We start from the raw sequence: 20410 nt of genomic DNA, 5'->3' as shown, positions 1-20410 counted from the left end.
AAGCGTTCCATGGTGATGCATGGGCATTCCCATGTATCCACCCATGGAGTTTGACACAAAACCATATCTACAAAGACATGCAGATATTCTTTTGTGCCAAAACGGTGCGCCTGCCTGAGGCTGGCATAAAAAACGAGAAATATATTTATATTTTCTCTTTATTTTCTCTTTACATTCGTACTCCATTCGGCATTAATCATGCAAGAAGGAGTTAGCCTCAAAAAATAGTTTGGTGCAGAAAGGGATACCTTCCTGCACAAAAACTATCCTGCCCTTAACGTAGATACTCGTGTTGTAGGAAATTGGGTTGTTAGTAGAGTGGCATGCATAAGTAATAGGTCCACAATTGTCCATACTGGCAACAAAGCCCCCCCCCCCCCATTGTAGCGCTTGACTCTCTCAGGGTAGCGAGACAGAGCAGTCCATGGCCTGCTCAGGGGAAGTGGGGTGGTCTAGTAATCACTGTTCACTGGGACACAACAGTAACACTCAATAATTGATTCTCCGGTCAGTACTTTTTCTTTAGAAAAAGGAAAAGTATATTTATTATACACACATTAATAAATACTATGCAGTCATTTACAAATATGTACATTGGCAGATGGAAAATACCATGGATGACATCACATAATCACCATGGACCACTCTAAAGGGGTCATACACACATATCAAGAAAGTCTACTACACACATATCAAGAATGTCTACTGGCTTGGTCAAGGGTCAAAAGTAGTTAAAATCATTTTATACTTAAATGCAATCATAAAAATATAAGAAACATGTGTAAATGCAATTATTAATAAAGTTTTTCACTTTATTCAATAATCATTGTGAACATTATTAAATCAATATTGCATTTAAATTGAGCAAAACATGTATTTGTGCATTTTTTTAAATAGATTTTCCAACCATAAAAATGTAGCTATAAAAAAATCCCTTGAAGGCATCACATTTTGCTTAAATTAACATGCAACCATAGACTTAGCCTCTTGTGGGCGCTTCAAGCCCTCTACCTTTTTAAGACATACTAAGGCCACAATAACTGCAACCATACAACAAGTCTCTAGAAGACTTATAATTTCCCAGCTGTAGAGCAACTGCTCCAGCCTTGGGAATGCAGGCCTTCTTTTTAACATTGTTGGTCCCACCTGCCCATTTTGGGGCCCACCACAATCAGCAAACTATCTAAATAACAAAGCTCGCAGCGTATCATGGTGTGCTCCTTTGGGAAGAAAAAAGAGATACAGTGTTCCTGGGTGGCAAATTGGCCACCTGGTGAATACTCAGAATGGTGGGGAGGTGGGGAATACCTCCTTTCGGAACTAGATTACGCGTTGAGACTATGCCTGGTCACAAGCTTTTAAGAGAGGTAAGAGGTGCTGGGAATTGCTGACAAGTTACCGCTGGTCTTTGGGAAGGGTACGCTGACCCTGATGTTCTTAAGGCTCTGCACTAAGACATAGCTTGGGCACTGTAGGTGCTCTTAACACACCGCGCGATTGGCATAATGTCGGTGCACATGGTGAAGGCGCCAGCAGCTACGCAGGCAGCTCAGGGGCACTTTTGAGTCTGTTGAATAACCTTGTAAATGATACCAAGTTCACAACTATGGGCTAACTTTAACCTGAACCATTCCTACGTTCACTTTTTAATGCTCTAGAGTCATGGCCTTAGCAACTAAACATTGTGCTTACAAATCCATACCCAGCATATTTTGTTATTTGTGTTTTCCTTTTAATAAACAGCTGTGGTCTGATGAACCGGCACTTGAACTTAAGAGGTGAGCTGATACACACTCACCATGATTTTCAATTACTCTAACTGGTTACACAGAGGTTTTTATATTCTAAATACAAATGAAGGCACACTTAGAACGTGATATGCAGAAAGTCAAGTTGTTTTTATCACTTGTATAGATTCAAAGAGGTTGTGTACGGTGAAACACACCCACTGGAATTAATAGGACCATGTACCAATATCTACATTTGGTTATTTGATCCTTTTTGTTTGCACTCTAGGTTGACTGCTTTTCTCCGGGGCAACGTCCTACCAAGAGAAGAAATGGTATGTAGAACCACACCACACACTGTAGATAGCTTTCATTTAGGCACTAGGTCCTGGGGAAATGCCAACTGATCTATTAGAGGATTCAGAAAAGGGGGTGGTGATGAACAGAGTGTCTGAATTAAGCAGACCACTCTTACCCAGTCCAAAGATCAGGGCTTGATCCATCACCGTTATTTATCTCACTGCACCATCCCAGCTCAGAACCTGGCTATATGCAAATCAGTCTGTCCCTGGCCCAGTGCATCATGGGAACAGGGCAGACTAAACTACTAAGCCAATTCTTCACCAGAAAGGAGACAAGCTACCGGGGACCGGTTTCTGGCATTTCAGCCTTCTTCGGCCCGGCTTGCTTGAATACTGATGGTGCAGTGAGAAAGGGACTCATGTCTGAGTATACCCTGCCACACCTATAGTGGCCAAAAAACGATTCAGAAAAGGGGGTGGTGATGAACAGAGTGTCTGAATTAAGCAGACCACTCTTACCCAGTCCAAAGATCAGGGCTTGATCCATCACCGTTATTTATCTCACTGCACCATCCCAGCTCAGAACCTGGCTATATGCAAATCAGTCTGTCCCTGGCCCAGTGCATCATGGGAACAGGGCAGACTAAACTACTAAGCCAATTCTTCACCAGAAAGGAGACAAGCTACCGGGGACCGGTTTCTGGCATTTCAGCCTTCTTCGGCCCGGCTTGCTTGAATCCTGATGGTGCAGTGAGAAAGGGACTTATGTCTGAGTATACCCTGCCACACCTATAGTGGCCAAAAACGATTCAGAAAAGGGGGTGGTGATGAACAGAGTGTCTGATTTAAGCAGACCACTCTTACCCAGTCCAAAGATCAGGGCTTGATCCATCACCGTTATTTATCTCACTGCACCATCCCAGCTCAGAACCTGGCTATATGCAAATCAGTCTGTCCCTGGCCCAGTGCATCATGGGAACAGGGCAGACTAAACTACTAAGCCAATTCTTCACCAGAAAGGAGACAAGCTACTGGGGACCGGTTTCTGGCATTTCAGCCTTCTTCGGCCCGGCTTGCTTGAATCCTGATGGTGCAGTGAGAAAGGGACTCATGTCTGAGTATACCCTGCCACACCTATAGTGGCCAAAAACGATTCAGAAAAGGGGGTGGTGATGAACAGAGTGTCTGAATTAAGCAGACCACCCTGATCTATTAGAGACATTTTATAGGCGAGAAACATGTTGACCACTAAGGGGTAGAGCGTACTTTTTTTCAGATTAAAACAAAATAGTCGCCCTCCTTCTTCTTTTTACTTTTTAAGCAGGTTGTAACCTCTCCTCAATAAAAATAATTATAGAGGATTCCCTTACCTATTTTACCCCACACATCACATCTACATCTACATCTTATCAAGCCCCTCACACCCACGGCACCTATACTGCAAGCAACAAAAGATCTCCGATAAAGAGCCGCTTTATGGGTGCCCATCGAGCATTGCAGCGCCGGCTCGACGAGGAGCAGACCCATATTATGAAGCATGAAACCTAGCTTGCTGCATGTGTAAGTGTCCTAGCTCCAAAAGGAGGTATTCCCCACCTCCCCACCACTCTGAGTACTCACCAGGTGGCCACCTTACCACCCAGGAACACTGTACCTCTTTTGTATTTTGGTTCTACCCAGGGCAAGTACGGTGGACCGTTATCAAGCCCTCATTGTCCCCCTTACTGTTTACTAAGTGCTCCTTTGGGAGCCATGAATATTATCCAGGAGCCCGAGTGTCTTTCCATTTAGATGTTCTTGTCGCTGCCTTTCCTTTTTTTTCTTCTCTTTTTATCCTGGGGGTGCCTGGTTCCACCCTAGAACCCAGCAAGCCTTCTTCATCTAGAGCAGTTCAGGGAGCCCACTCCTGGCTGTCTCGCTGGGATGGGGTCCCGGGCCAGTAGACAGTCTGGGAAGGGTGGCACACAAACAACCCGTCCCTTTGGAAAGTTAAGTAAATAAATCCTGCAGTGGGCCCTGACCCATCCTTAGGGGTATTTAAAGGATGATACAGCAGTGCCCCATGTGCTCTGTGGCAAGAAAAGATCAAAGTTAACCAAACTTTAAAATAAAGTTACTCAGGTCTTGTTGGGCTGAGTTTGATGATCCTTGGCACAGTTTAATATTGTTGGTGACACTACCCACCAGGCGGAGTTTCATCAGACCTCCTCACATCCCAAGGGATGTAATCTTGATGGAGCTGGTATTCCTGGCTCCCCTGACCAGCTTTCCTTCTGTTCTTGGTCTCTTGGTGTAAAGGTCCAGGGCTACCCCAACTGGTCTTCAGGGGGGCTAAGGAGGCCAATCTTACTGGGCCTAAGGTGGCCAATCTCACTGGACCTTTGGGAGACCCACCGCACCTGGATTCAACAGGGCAGAGTCCTTAGTCCTTTCTGGCCATAAGGGGTTTTCTTCTTCTAGTTCTCCATGGAGGTACCAGGGTGCAGCAGCGAAGCACAGAGAAAAAGCCAGGCAAGAGAGGCTCTCCTTCCCTGCGTAAGACCTTTTAAATGGGGTTGGGAGGGTTCAGCAGTGAGGTACCTCTGGGTTATCCTGGAGTGTGACATCACCTCTCTGCCCCTGTCCTAACCTTTTTGCACTCCCTGCTGGGAAAATTCAAAATGGAATAATCCTGGCGTCACTTGCCATATCTGCTCTGGGGGTCTCAGTCCCACCCCTTTCGGACAGGTCTGATATAATGCACAGAACACACACCTACCCTGTCAGTGCTACCAGGAAAGAATCTTTGTTAAAGAGTACTCACTACTGGCATTTTACCCTAGCCAGACTGGTGAACTGGAAACCCAACAGCACTGACACCTGCTGGTGGAACTGTGACCAAGTGGGCACCCACAAACACCTGCTCTGGTGTTGTCTCAAGTTAAAAAAATACCGGGTGAAGGATTCAAACTATATCAATGATAGTTTTGCAACAGATATTCCCTATTTTCCAAGCCGTACCCTGCTGGGTCTCCCAAACCAATTGACCTATTCACTTTATACTGATTAGCGGAAAACAATGACTCTGGCCCTTTGTGTGGCGGACATATTATTATATCCGAGTGACGCATGGACACTACATCCATTTACTCAAACTGGCAACATGAGCTGTGGGACATTGTCACTATGGCCAAATTCAAGGTCTCCTTTGAACATGCTCTTCCTTTCTTCACAAAATGTGAATGTGGGAACCTAGTCTCCAATTCCTGGCCCGATACTTCTGAGAGCTGGCTTGCACCTTCTCTCTCCTAGAACTCAACCTGACAAGAGGAACAGACTCCACACAACCAACTCCTGGACACTGATTGTGAAAACCAAGAGCGATCCCAAAGCTCTACTCCAAGAGTATAAGTGATCAACAATACACCCAAACTCTGAGAGTGTGAACTACTTTTCTCCCTCATCCCACAGAAACAGACCTGCCCAAACTGCCAAGACAATTCCTTCCTGAGCCGAACCCAATCAACCTGAGAACAGTTTTGCCCTATTTATGGGCTCATCAGCCAAGTATAGCTTGGATTCAGTGACACAGTGTGCACAGGACTCATTTCTGGGTATACCTGTCCCACTTAGGGTGACATACTTGTTTGCTTGCATTCCTGTTCAGGGAGGACCTGGCTTGGCAGTTTGGGTTACACTTTTCCCATGAGGAACAGGGTAAAGGCTGATTTGAGTACTGTTGGGTGCAAACTGAGGTGGCATGCTGGAAAAAATATTATGGATTGGAATAAGGCCGAGCGACTGCCAGTGGCTGAGATCAACTCAAGAATTTCATCAACCAGCCTGTTGTTGTTATTGTGGTATTGTCATTGGTGGTGCTGGCAGAGGCAGGGGGTGGTGCAAGCTGCAATGGGCTCCTAAGTAGGGCCCTGGCAACTATTGTTTTACAAATGAAGCACTGGTTTGAGGTACTATATAGAGTATTCTGTTTTTCACATCTTTCCTTTGCTTCTCATCAAATGGATATGTTTTGCCATTGCATCCTTCACTTCCTTGTTTCGTAATGTGTAAATGATTGGGTTCACCATGGGAGTCAAAATGGCAAAAGCAATGCTTCCCATTACATGAATATCACGTGTCATGTCTGCCCTGTAAGAAATGTATGATATAGCCATAGATCCATAGAAAGTGGTGACAACAATGAGGTGAGCACTACAGGTAGAAAATGCCCTCTTCTGGCTTTCTTTAGAATTGAGCTTCAATACACTAATGATGATATTTAGGTAGGACAGGGATACAAGCATCAGGGGAACTATGGAAACCACCATAGCAATAGAAAACCCCAAGAAGGTTTGGAATGTGGCATCAGAACAGGCTGCTTGAACAACAGACAAATGATCACAGAAGCAGTGTTCAACATGGGTGGAGCCACAGAAATGTAGCTGTGATGTCTGGATAACAGCAGGCACAGGCACTATCAAAGCACTTATCCAGGAACTGGTAGCGATCAGAACATTCTTCCTTTTTGTCATTTTAGTTGCATAATGTAAGGGACTGCATATGGCCACGTACCGGTCATACGCCATCACCACAAGTAAAAAAGATTCATTTACAGTAAAAGAGTGAAAAAAGTACATCTGTAGAAAGCAGCCACTGAAAGAAATAGTGTTGGCCTCGAAAAGGAACATGGCAAGCATCTTCGGTACAGTAGTGGTGGTGCACACAATGTCCAGAACAGAGAGATTTGATAAGAAGAAATACATTGGCTTGTGTAGGGTCCGATCCAGCAACACAGTTGAGAGGATCATTATATTGCCAATTAGGATTAGGAGGTACAAAAACAAAAAGAAGATGAAAAGTGGTATTTGGAAATTCCGAAGTGATAGGAATCCAGTGAGAATGAAGTCAGTTGTTCCCTGGCTTTCATTGTATCCTGCCATTTCAAAGATATTGAGAGTACCTGGAAAAACACATAGCAAAGAATATAAATCATTATAAGAGCCAAATGTGGAGTGAGTCCATTAGGACATAGTAAATCACTCATTTTATTTTCTAGTACAAGATTAGACCTTCACAGACAACTTTTTTCTTTAGTGAAAATTACATTTTTAATTGCGTGTGAGCTCCTGGTAATTAAATTTGATTCATCAACACGATTCCAAATTCAGACTTCGGAACCGCCATAGAAGTCTTGATAAATGTTCATTTGAAAATTTCTTACACCCTAGGCTTAATGAGGTTTAATGCCTCTGCTCAGAAGGTCTCTGTCTGACACCCCATGTGGTCACCTTCCCCACATATATTTTTGTTAGGAGAGTGACTCCTGCACCTACCACATGCTTCCTCAAGTCAACAGGGTGTGACAAGGTTGACTTTAGACTTGATGATGACTGCCAAGTTCATCCACCTATTACAGGCATTGTTCCATGCCCACAAAGGCAAAATACATGCCTTGTATTGCTCCCCAGCTTCTAAAAGTATCGACAGGTCCCAGGCAGAGCAGCAAAACAACCAAGGCCCTAGGCACCTTCAATTGTTGTCCTAGGCACCCAGGATACACCGCCTTTTCTCAGTACTGGGTTGAAAACTCTGACCAGGAACCTCATCAGGGCTCCAGTGCGAGGCACAAGTTGCAGGGCTGGGCAACAATCACTAGTCCAGAGGCGGCTTGTATCTACGGGGCAGAAGGGAGGGTGCACGGGCAAATAAAATCACATTTTATAAAAAGAAACACATCTTACATGTCCTGCTTACTGCCGGACCTCTTCTTTCTTCAGTGTAGGGCTGTGGACACAACAAACTCCTTTGCCTAAATCTGGTGCTGCTCACACCCTGCAGTGCCCCTAAATGCCCCTTGGTCCCCCTGAATGGCAAGCAGCATATTGCCTTGGAAAGCATTGTATGGCGAAAAGGCTATTGTCTTCTTTTGGTATTCTAGTTGAACACACCATAGAAATGCACAGAGCAATCAGATAGCCGATCTGCCCTGGAAGTGTAAATAAGGGTTTATTTGAAGCTTCAAGCCCAGTCAGGGTTCCGGAAGGTCATATACATTCACTGAAACATCTTCCTCTATCTCCTACTCTGCACTGGTTACAATAAAAGCTAGTGGCATTTGTCTGGAATAGTAGGATGAGGTTATGCATGATCTGCTTTTCATCTGATTGTTCTCCGCAGATAGTGTAAGGAAGACAACCACCCTGTGCTGGCCTTCATGGGAATCTTCAATGAGTCTAACTTCCAAAGGAGCAAGTAGGGGTACAAAGCATACTTCCCAGTCAGAGCTGTACACTAATGGCTGGTTTAAGCAGCACCACTGTACTGTGATTGAAATGGCATAATTGGTCTATTTAGGGTTTTAATGCTTGGTCAGACGTGGCTGTTGTTTCAAGTATAGAGCTGCCACCACACTTGGGGCCATCCAACCTGAGGGTGTACCTTTTAGGGAGGCCCTCCCAGATGGCCTACCTACCTAGCAGATTAAAGGTCAGGCAACCTAGCAGTTTTCCCACTAGTGGTTAGAACAGAGTAGATGGGGCTGTTTGGAGCTTAACGTGTGGGACCAGGGAGGTGCCCTGACAGTCTCTGGCATGAAACCCCAAGGTGGTGCCTGGTTGATTTCCATCTGTGGCTGTCTGTGGTGTCCAACAGCTGCTTGTGCACTTCCGTGGCCAGCACCATTTGGCCATACTGCTGCTCATCGATGCCAGTTTCAACTCAGGCCTACTATTTTTACATTTCCTATGGTCTGATTCCTAATCTGAGAAAGGGCCCACTGTTGCAGCCCTGCATAAAAGCAACCCCTCTCCAAGGATCCTACCTACAACCAGAGAGTGATCCGGCTGTCAAGCTTTAGAATCCATCCACGACCTCACATCAGATGTGATGTAGGAAACATGGCCTACAGAAGACCAACACCCTGTTGTTGCTCAAGCAGTCAAAATGCTTCTAATGGAGGCTCACCCTGCAGCTGGTATTAATTCAGAAGAGGCTCCCTGTGCACCAGTATCAGATAATCTTAGAGTCAGATTGGTTGGAAATGCAGCCCAGAGCATGTAGTAAACTTCATTTAAGGTTCAACACAAAGACAAGACAGATAAGGTAGTGTTGAAAAGAAGTTTGAAGAGTGAGCTCAAGAGGGTGTGAAACTATTGAGAGGTAAATGAGAGGGGTGTATGCAGTCCACGCAGAGGATTCAAAACAGCAGTAATGTTCATCACTTGGTAGGGTGGATTGCCTACAAATAAAACTCTGGCTGGGAGCACCTTTGCCTCCCATGCCACATTTCCTCTGCTGCAGTGTGCTGTGACTAGCTTTGAGTCAGATGGGAAGTCTTAGAGATCACCGGTGTCTCTCCACCCCCATGATGAGCACAGCAACTCTGTGGGCTTGGGCTAACAGGCATTAGCGAGAGCAACCTTTCTTAGCCAGGGTAGAGTGGCAACTGATCAGGAAGAAATCTGCTGCTCCTCTGGGTTGACCATGTCCAAGAAGCCCCAGTGAGAGGAAGTTGAAGCCCTAATGGACACTTGGGCCCCGGCCCCCCAGGCCAGGACTTCAGACATAGGCCAAAATCACCCTTCCTACCTAAGAAAAGCACCTTGGATTTGCAAATTATAAAGACATCTGCCAACTATTATTGCTAGCTTTCCAATCATGTTTTGGATAAAACGTCATCAGTGATGTTTCATACTTAAGGTAGAGCCAGACATTGGACAAATGAGAGTTCCAACCATCAACCACATGCTCTTTTTGTACATAAAATGCCAACAACCAACCAGTTATAATTTATTTCACACACCCCTTTACATAATAAGAGAAATGCACTAACTGTTGTAGCTTGACCTCAATCTGTCTGCATTTCTTATAGACAATTGGCAATGTTTTACCATTTTGCCTCTAATGTTCATAATCTTTTTGTTTCATCCTGTGTGCACTTCATTCACATATTGCCTCAGAAATACACTCATAATTTCTTTTGAAATTAATGCACCCATGGTTTCAGAACATGTTTACGTGTGTTGGAGAGCAATATCAATGAGACCTGGTTCCATGTTTGATTTTCAGACTATTCATGTAAGAAATCAATATGATGCCACTACTTTAAGTTTACTTTCATTTTCGTAGGTACATAATACATAACACTATGCATATTTCATACAGGAATCAACAGCACATTAAGCACAATGTTAGATATAGAACCTCATAATGCAATGGCTAGCTAGGTAATAAAAAAGTATAAAAGATGAGAATGGATGTAGGACTTAATAATACAAAAGCTTAAAAAGTGATTAATCACAGCTAGTGAGCACACACTCCAAGTATATAAATTATCAGGTATATGCATCTAAATTCGGTAAAACGAGTCCTTATTAGCGAAAAATAAGGAATCGCTAATAAGGAGTCGCATACCGCGATGCATCAACAAATTCGGTATTAAATACCAAATCGCTAAAAATCGTTAAATAATTCGGAAAACACGTTTGCAAAACTCCAAATCAAAGATTAGCAAATACCGAAGTAACAAATACCGAATCGGTATTTGCGATTTCGGTATTAGCGAATTCACTAAAAAAGAAAAGTCGCATCAGAAGCAGGTTGATGACATCACAACCAGTGCCCTGAGGAGCTCAGAGGAGGAGGCAGAGCACAGGAGCTGAGGAGTGAGACAGTGACAGCGCAAACCAGCTATTGGCCAGGCAACCAGGATGGAGAAGGATGCTCCCCAGGACAAGGAGACGCCCAGGAAGAGAAAGCAAAAGTTTTCAGACAAAGAACTTGAACTGCTCATCGAGGGGATTAGCAGCAAACACGACAGGCTTTTTGGCAAGCTGTCCCTAAAGGTGCCAGAGGCAGAGAAGCGCAAAATGTGGCTGCGCATCAAAGAAAGAGTCAATGCTGTAGGAGTCACCCTCCGCAGCATTGACGATTTGAAGAAGAGGTGGTATGACCTCAGGAAGAGGGCAAAGGAGAGCATAGCAGAAAGGGTGAAGGATGCAGCTGGCACAGGAGGGGGAACATCCAGCGTCACACCAAACACAGCCCTCGAGGACCTCGTTGAGGCTACAATTGAGCCTGAAGCTGTTGTGGGGGTCACCCAATTGGACACTTTCGGCTCTGCAGCATGAGGAGAAGGTAAGATGCATGCCAGCGCAGATATGCAGCGTGTTGACCAACTCTGCCCATTCCCCCAGGCCAAACACAGTGCATATGTAGCTGTGCCTAATGCATATCCCGTCACCAGAGTGTTGTATCATGGGAGTTGTAGTCATATCATGAAAGAGTGCATGTTTGACCCCTAATGTAAATGGAATGAAACCAGCAGCACAGGGCCAAATGTCAGTACAAAATGTCCTTTATGTAGATGAAAGTATGCAAAACAGATACATCATGGCAAAATAATAACAATGCACTGTTTCACACACAGATGCATCACCCCTTGATTCAGATGACAGCGGACGCCTCGTCATCTCTGAAAACCCAGTGGTGACCGATGCGGGGACCCCTCAGGGACGTTAACCCACAACACCACCATCGCCACCGCCACAACCATCACCAACAACCCCACCACCACAACCACGGCGGACAACCACACCACCACCACCACCGCGGACAACAACCCCACCACCACCACCACCGCGGACAACAACACCACCACCACCACCACGGCGGACAACTTCACAAAGCTGCAGGGCAAATGTCCCCTCCCTGCAGGTGATGGAGACAGAACAAAGGCCAGCAGCCACAAATGTCCCACAACAGACAGTTGTTATTCCGACCGCCCAAGCACCAGCACGTGCCCGAGTCCAACAGCGGGCCAGGCCCCTGGGTAGAGCTGCAGAGAGATCTGATGATCCAACACACGGATACGGAGTGGTTGAGACACGGATGCTGCATGTCCAGCGCCTGCAGGGGAGACACATGGGTGTTATTAACATTAACATTTCAAAATTGACAAACAAAATTGGCACCATGACTGACGCTATGCGTCAGATGACCAATGCCGTTGCTGAGGGCAACAGAGACATCAAGCTGTGCCTGCAGGAACTCACACGTGCTGTAATTGCAGGAAAACAGACTGAGCGCTGGAGGCATCGGCAGAACATGCTCCATTCCAATGCCTCCATTAGGGCCATCACTAAGCTGTGCAACAGCACAGCTGTGCTTTGTGTCCCTGCAGGTCGACTCGGGCCATTATTGCGGAGATGTGCCAAAGTCCTTAGAGAGAGTGACCACTGGAGTGGAGCATCTGCAGTCTGGGGCTTTCAGTGCCAGCAGTTTGGGAGGGGAGGAGGGGAGTGAGGCTGCTTCAAGCGTGAGCAGCATATCTGTTTTGGAGGCCAGCAAGAGGAGGAGCAGTGCGCTCAGCACCACAGCCACAGAAACACATTGCGGTGATGTGGAGGAGTCACGGGACAGGAGGCTAGGGGTACGGGGTAAGCGCAAATAGCCATGTTCCATTGGCTCCCTGGCCATGGTGACGTAACCATGGGCCAACTATACTGCAACATGATACACCAGTGATGACAACGGCCATGTGTCCCATTATTATTTTGATTCTGCGTCATTTTGGCGTCTCATTTATATTCACCTGACAGGTGCTCATGCGCATTAAACATTTGCAAACCAGAACATGTTGTGATGGCTCATTCATACCTGTCTCAGAAGTGATGTTGTGTGATGTATGTCCGTCTCCTTTGTCCCTCAGCTGTGTTAGGCATGTGTGCCTGTTGATGTTGGGGAGGGGGTTGCTGTGCACGTAAGTCGTCCTCTCCGTCCACCTCTATTGGTATCCCCCTTCTTGTGGCAATGTTGTGCAGCATGGCGCAGACTGCTATTATTCGGCAGCAGGTAACTGGGTCATACTGCAAGGTATCTCCTGTCTTGTGTAGTATCCGGAAGCAATTCTTGAGGATGCCAAAGTTTCGCTCAACCACATTCCTGGTGCTGATGTGTGCTGTGTTGTAGCACTGCTCCTGAGGTGTTGCAGGGTTGAGGTAGGGAGTGAGGAGATACTCACGCAAGGCGTAGGCGCTGTCACCTGCAGGGTGGGGAGCAAAGGGTTAACTGCATGAATACATTTACATATGTGAGGATGGAGTTAATTTTGAGGCATTTATATGTACCTAGTAAGTGTCCCCCTCCAAATTCACCGTTGATCAGACGCCTGTGGATGCCACTGTGTCTGAATATGTATGCTTCGTGTGTGCTTCCTGGAAATTGGGCTACAATGTCCGTTATGATGTGCTTGGCATTGCACACGACCTGCACGTTGATGGAATGGTATGACTTCCGGTTGCGGAAGATGTATTTGTTGGCTGAGGGGGGACAGATGGGGACATTGGTGCAGTCAACGCATCCTATCACATGTGGAAATTGTGCCACCTGGCAGAACTCCTGTTTGGTACGGTTCAACTGCTGTGGGATTGTAGGAAAGGTGATGTGGTGATGTATCAATGTTAGCATGGCATCTAGAAATTTGTGGAAGAAGTGTGAAAGTGCGCTTTGCGACACGCCTCCAGCTTCTGCTATGACCCCCTAGAAGCTTTCTGACGCCAGCATGTGCAGGCTGCATAGGAGAAGTGTGGCTCAATGATTTGAGCAGCAGACCCTGATGCAAAGGTCTACCCCAGGACCAGGGTTCAATTCCCTGACTCGGCGGGTCTTGGGCTCAAAATTCCACGGACCTGATATTTCTCGCCTCGGTGCCTATTCCAGTCATGGAGTCCCACTCTGCAACTCTGGGCAATAGCTTGTTAAATCTCCACAACGGCCCCCACAACGCTAAGGATGCCTGGCCTCTACCCCCAGGCATCCTTAGCATTGTGGGGGCCGTTGTGGAGATTTAGCAAGCTATTGCCCAGGAGTTTACGCCTCACAGGGAAAGCCAGGATGGGTTCCACAGCGGTATTCGTACAAGCGCCTTGAGACCCTTGCGGGTGAGTAGTGCGCTATACAAGTATCAGTTTTACCTGGACATGGGCTGGGATGGAGTTGGTCCTACGGGTCTGGTGCTGCAATAGTAGTTCCAGGTCGGCAATGAGGCGTATGATGATAGCCCGGTTCAGCCTGTACTTGTCGTAGATCAGTTCCTCTGTCTGGCCCAGCAATGTGATGCACACCCTATAGACTCTGTCCTGGATCATCTTCCTGCGGTGTGCAAGAGCGTTGATTCTCCTCCTCCTAGCAAGCATGAAGGGGGCAGCCATTTTGGTAGATATACAGGGTCTCCCGAGGCATATTTGAAGGGTTTCTGATTATCTGCACCTGTGTTAATTTTTTTTCTTCCTTCCAATAACTTTACCTCCAGTTTGTGATTCCCCTTATTTTGCTCATGCAAAATTGTGATTTTGGGCATTTTCGGTATTTGCGAATTTTGATGCATTTCGTTGAGATTCTTTAATAGCGATTCGGTATTTCCGGAGGCTGATTTCTCTCTCAGTATTACCGATTGGCTATTTTGATAATCAGTAATTTACCACTGGGTTATTTAGCAATTCTTTATTTTTAAAGGGATTTGGGTTGATGCATTGCATTTTCAGGTTTTGCGTTCGGTATCGGCTTGTTTTACCAAATCGCAAATTTACCGGGAGGTATTTTGCTTGATGCATCTGCCAGTATATCTTTATGAGCAAAAAATCAGTTTTCCTCACCCCTAAAGTACTACTGCACTGTCAAAAGTTGTAACGCCTCCCCAAAGGATACAAGTAAATCCGTGTTAACTGTTTGATTGTCCATTGCAGATACAAATATTTGAACACTTAAGTATAAACAAATATCTGCAGTCACAAAAAAATTACATTTACATCCCTCTCAGTCCTTTGAATGCTGCAGAGGGGCAGGCCACAAGCCCCAGGCAGCAACACAGCCACCTCCACAACTGGATGCGATGCACTATTTAAATTGGGAGCAGGTTTCCTTGAGAGCGGTACACATGTGGCTTCATGCCCGGGTGAAGTCCGGGCCAAAAGCTGACCCACCTGCGCCAGTCTGCGTCCAGACAAGGCTGGGCCACTCCTCTACCAACTGGAGCAGCTGAAGTTTGACGTGAGAATTGTTTTAGTCTTTTTGTTCAATATGAGGAAATGACCAGTTCCTACAACTGTCACTCGTCCTTCTGTCTCTATTGACTTTATGTTGGAGAGGGTGACTGAAATTGTCACCAACAAAATTGAAATAAGGGAGCGTGTATTGTCCTTGGATTGTGCGGCGATACAAGACCTACCTGGTTTTGATCCTATGCCTGTTTGGATGAATGATGGGGTTGACCACTTGCATACTGTGGTTAAACCCAAATTTCCTACAGGCAAAGTCATTAGTTCTGGGTGTGGTCCTACCCCGACCCACAGCCTGTTTCTGCCACTGTCCCCGCTGTACCTGTGACTGTGGCTATAAAATGGAAATGACTGTTGGGAAAGCCTCTCTGTGCAAAAGGAAACAGCCCCCACATACTGGTACACCCCAGAGGAACGGAAAATCTTGGATACAGCCCCAATCTGTATTACAACCTCTGGTCCAAACATCTATGACTAATGCCACTCAATCTTTTTATTCTCAGACTGAAGCCATATCAGATGGGGAAATACCCCTCTTTGAGGCACTTTGCTCTGGGGTTGGTGACATAATAGATGGCAACTTAAACCCCTGTTTGAGCGTTTGGAACACATAGAAGGCCTCAGAGGCAGGATTCACCATCATGTTGTGGCCATGGATACCTGTGCCACTCATGGGGGTAACTCACCACCTGACTACTGTTGCAGTTCTACATAGTCCTCTGCAGGGTACCTCCTCACAAAGAACTGTGTCACATTTGAATAGTTGTACTCAATGGAGTGACCGGCAGCAGTTAAACACCAGGGCAGTACACAATCCTGTAAGCAGTGGAGACCAGTCTGCACTAGCATGGAATGGCTTGGCCACACCTCTTCATCGTAAACCGCTGCACCTCAAGCTACATCTTCATTCATCAGTGAGAATGCTAATTCTAAGTGTGCAACTCATCGTTCTGTAATCTGCACTCATTTCAAAAGTAACAAGGACATGCTATTTTTGCCCCAGCTACCTGCCCTTATGTCCTGGTGTTGACAGGTCTGCCCCCACGCAAGGATGACCATAATGAATCATGGGGAGAGCTGCACAACAAAAGTGCTGATTGGCTATTTAAGAACTAACAGTTCAACATTATAAATATGATTGACATCATCATGGTACGAAGAGTGGATTGGGTTTACAGATCTGTTAAGAACACGAAGGTGATTGCATTGTAATCCATTTTCATAGACCATCTCTAGTTAGGGCCATACTGAACCAGATTGGGGTCCCTGATTGTAGGAATACTAAAATGTGGGTACTTACCCTTGGTTACTTTTTTAAAGCATCTTTAGGGGGGGCTACATCAGACTTATTTACTCTAGCTGACCAGAATACATTTGCAGCGCTGACCAACCTTGAGGACTTGGACTGGCTGAGTCTAAAAACAACTGATGAGGTTGACCTGCCACCGTTAGGTTCACCATATGATCCCCCGATAGATGATTACTTGGGTGCGGAAGGGGTCCTGAAAATATTTAGCTGTAACCTGGCCGGTCTTCAATCAAGGATAACATTACCTGACTGGCTACTACTTGTCATCCAATATAACATTTTAATGTTTCAGGAAACCTGGTCTCTAGTGACATATGTCTTGATGGGTTTGAGTGTCATAACATTCTTGCAATATCATCTAAAATGGGTTGTGGTTCCGGTGGTTAGGCCATAAGGGTAAATATCGTAAAGGAAAGTTGCATTAAGGCCATGCCTACCCATATTGGAAATTTTCAGGTCATGAGATATAAACGGGGTATGACCCTATACCGGATACATTTCTATAACGATTTCCACTCAAGGCCCAATACCAACTTCTTAAGTGTCTTTGATTATATTTCAACTCTGAGAGATTTGCAAGATAAGAATACCAATCCATTTGTCATATGTTTGGGAAATGACTTTAACTAACTGTGGGTAATGAGCTCCGCTTCGCTAGCGGAGGTTGCTTAGATTTGGTAACTACACATTTAATTGAAAACACGGAATTCATGCAATAAACTCCGCTACATAGTGGAGTTAGCTACTGCACTCAGAACTCTTTCATAAAAACAACTTTAGCTTTACATGCTAAAAAGCATATAACCAATTCACAAAAGTGAACCTTGAAAAATACCAGTCAATGAGAGAGGTGATGATTTTGGGGTCCCCCCTAACCTAGGGGGAGGGAAAGCAGATGCCTTGAACACAAAGAGCATTTGCAAGATAAGAATACCAATCCATTTGTCATATGTTTGGGAAATGACTTTAACTAACTGTGGGTAATGAGCTCCGCTTCGCTAGCGGAGGTTGCTTAGATTTGGTAACTACACATTTAATTGAAAACACGGAATTCATGCAATAAACTCCGCTACATAGTGGAGTTAGCTACTGCACTCAGAACTCTTTCATAAAAACAACTTTAGCTTTACATGCTAAAAAGCATATAACCAATTCACAAAAGTGAACCTTGAAAAATACCAGTCAATGAGAGAGGTGATGATTTTGGGGTCCCCCCTAACCTAGGGGGAGGGAAAGCAGATGCCTTGAACACAAAGAGCATATCATGCTGAACGATTCGATGGTGGTACCACCCTCCTAGGACCACCCCAAGCAAAGTTATGAGTTGAATTACAATGCCAGCCAAAGGCCCAGCAAAGCATTATGGTGAGAGATTCTAGAGATTAGTGAATATTACAGTATTGGCTCTCAGTTGAGCCCGAGGGCCTGCCCCTTGAGGAAGGTTTTGATATTAGATACTATAATACTCACTGCATATAAGAATATCGTCCCATAATGCTTCGCAGGGCCTTTGGTTGGGATTGTATTTTTTCCCATAACTGTGCTTGGGGTGGGCCTAGGAGGATGGGACCACCACCGAATCATTTCAGCAAGATGTGCTCTTTGTGTTCAAGGCATCTGCTTGGTTCTCACCCTAGGTTAGGGAGGACTCCAAAATCATCACCTCTCTGTTGCTTGCTATATTTTCATTTTCACCTTTGTGAGATAACTATATGCATTTTAGCATTTAAAGATAGAATGATTTATTGTTTAATTAAAGACACTGGTTGCTATATTAGCATTTTCATTTTTGGGACATAACTATATGTATTTTAGCATGTAAAGATAGTTATTTGTTGTTTTACTCAAGGTATGTGAGATTTCAGTTTTATTAATACACGCATATCAATACAGGGCATTAATTTTTTAATATACACGGAGCTCATGCAAAAACTCTGGAGTAAACTACTGCACCCACAACTCTTTGATAAAAACAACTTTACATTTACATGCTAAAAAGAATATAACCAGCTTTAATATAATTTTCTCTACTTTCTCTCAATTGGTTTAGAATGTTTCTTGTGGTATGTTTTCACTTTATTACTATTGATTGCTGTGTAAATTCTTTATACATTGCCTCTAAGTTAGGCCTGATATCTTTGTGCAAAGCTGCCCGGGAGTTAGGCCCATATTCCTTCTGTGATTGTTGTGCTCCACCTTGAAAATAATTCTGATTAATATTTGAGTTCTCACCTACTGCAACTAATATTTAAATCTGTCACACTCTGGAACTGTGGCCTATAAAAACACATAACATTCCATGCCACTGCGCTTCCTTCATTGCCTTATTGCCAAAGTGAATTGATATAATAATTATCTGACTAGACATGTTGACTCACAGAACGCTAACTAAGATTACCTTTGCAAACTTTAAAAAGTTATACGCATTATGGATAAAACACTCATTTAAATGTGTCCCCTAACTGAGACACAGCTTGTGACTGGAAATCAGTAGGATAAGGAATCTATCAATGCATAAGTAGTGGCAGATACAGAATGTGCCATACCTGTGTATTTTCCTTAACTTTCAAAACTTCTCCATCTTTAGACAAATTGGCATCCATGTCTTGCTTTCTAATGCTTCGTTGAGAAATTGCCGGTGCCTGGTAAGTCTTAGACTTGAAGATGGAATGCCCTACACAACCCAGAAGCATCCATATATTCACTGCCATCAACAATTGAAGTCTGTGTCTATGACATTCTGCCTTGGATAGAGCCGCCTTTTCCAGTTCCATGCACTCAATTCATTTGCTTTAATATACTAGTTGCTATTTGCTTTCAAATAAAGAATTGATCCCAGTGCAATGCACGGAACAGAAGGCCTGATCTGCGAGGAGTTTGCAAATCAGTTACCAGGAGCACACATATATATATCCATTGCTTCAAATATGCGAGTACATAACAAGGAGTAAAGCGGTCTTGGGTTGCTTGTGATCTTGTTGAGAGATGAACTGGCATGGCAGTTCTGGCTGGACTGTTCCCATTGGAGCAGGGTCAAGACTGATTTGTATATATATCTAGGTCCAAACTGAAGTGGCATTGGGTGCAAAATAACGATGGACTGGGATGCAGCCTGCAGTAGATACAAGTGGTTGAGATAATTCAAGCATTCCATCCCTCACTTTTTGAATATTTTAGGATGACGCCCTAAGTGGGATGGGTATGCACAAACTTGAGTCATGTGCACACTGTCTCGCTAAAATCAAGCTGTACCTGGCTGATGACACCACAAAAAGGGCAAAGCCAGTCGTGGTTTGCTTGTGTTCCAGTTCAGGGAAGACCGAGGGGCATATTATCAAGGGGGTTTATCTCCAAGAAAGCGGAGATAAAATTATCTCTCTATTACCTAGCTGTCACTAACACCAGTTAGCGACAGCTAGTAGGAGATAGCGACCATCTTGGGCCCCGCTTTGCATGTCAGTGATATTTATCACTAATGACATGCAAAGTGGGCGTGCCAAGATGTTAGCGACTGTAAACAGTCGCTAACATCGCTATCTCCTATTACCAACTTTTGGAGATATTCGCGCTAAGCGTGAATATCTCCAAAAGCTAACACCTGCCCCTGAGCAGTTCTTAGCCATGTTATCCAATGGGAGGTGGATAACATGGCTAAGAGCATTAGCTCGGTAATGCATGAATATCGCTGACTTTTCAGCGATATTCATGCATTGCGGCCGATTTTTATCGCATTTGCGATAAACCTTGGTAATACCAAGGTTTATCTGCGCTGAAAATCGCCACAGCTCGGCGATAATTATCGCTATTGCTTGGTAATATGCCCCCTAGTTTGGTATTTCGGGCTGGATTGTTACAATTGAAGAAGGGTCAAGCCTGATTTGCATTTAGCCAGGTCCAAACTGAAGTGGCAAGTTGTGCAAAATAACAATGGGCCTGAGTAATTCCAATGGCTGAGATTAATTCAAGCATTCCATCTATCACTTTGTGTCTACTTTAGTTCATTGAAGATGGGGAGCACTTCCACGTGAGTAATCCACA

General features: G+C 44.9%; 1 protein-coding gene across 1 annotated transcript; it reads right to left on the bottom strand.

Annotated features, from left to right (window-relative positions):
- Positions 1 to 6000: 6000 nt before the first annotated feature.
- LOC147659561 (olfactory receptor 2AT4-like) lies at positions 6001 to 6948 on the bottom strand. Its single transcript, XM_086951646.1, has one exon. It carries the CDS (start codon positions 6946 to 6948, stop codon positions 6001 to 6003), a length of 948 nt encoding a protein of 315 aa, XP_086807772.1.
- Between the last annotated feature and the right edge of the window lie 13462 nt (positions 6949 to 20410).

This window comes from Lissotriton vulgaris, unplaced genomic scaffold, assembly GCF_964263255.1.
Source record: "Lissotriton vulgaris unplaced genomic scaffold, aLisVul1.2 SCAFFOLD_611, whole genome shotgun sequence".
In the NCBI taxonomy this organism is placed as follows: Eukaryota; Metazoa; Chordata; class Amphibia; order Caudata; family Salamandridae; genus Lissotriton; species Lissotriton vulgaris.
This window is presented reverse-complemented; position numbering and strand designations above follow the sequence as displayed.

Coding starts and splice junctions, on each gene's coding strand:
- LOC147659561 (XM_086951646.1), bottom strand. CDS start 6,948: ATGGCAGGATACAATGAAAGCCAGGGAACAACTGACTTCATTCTCACT.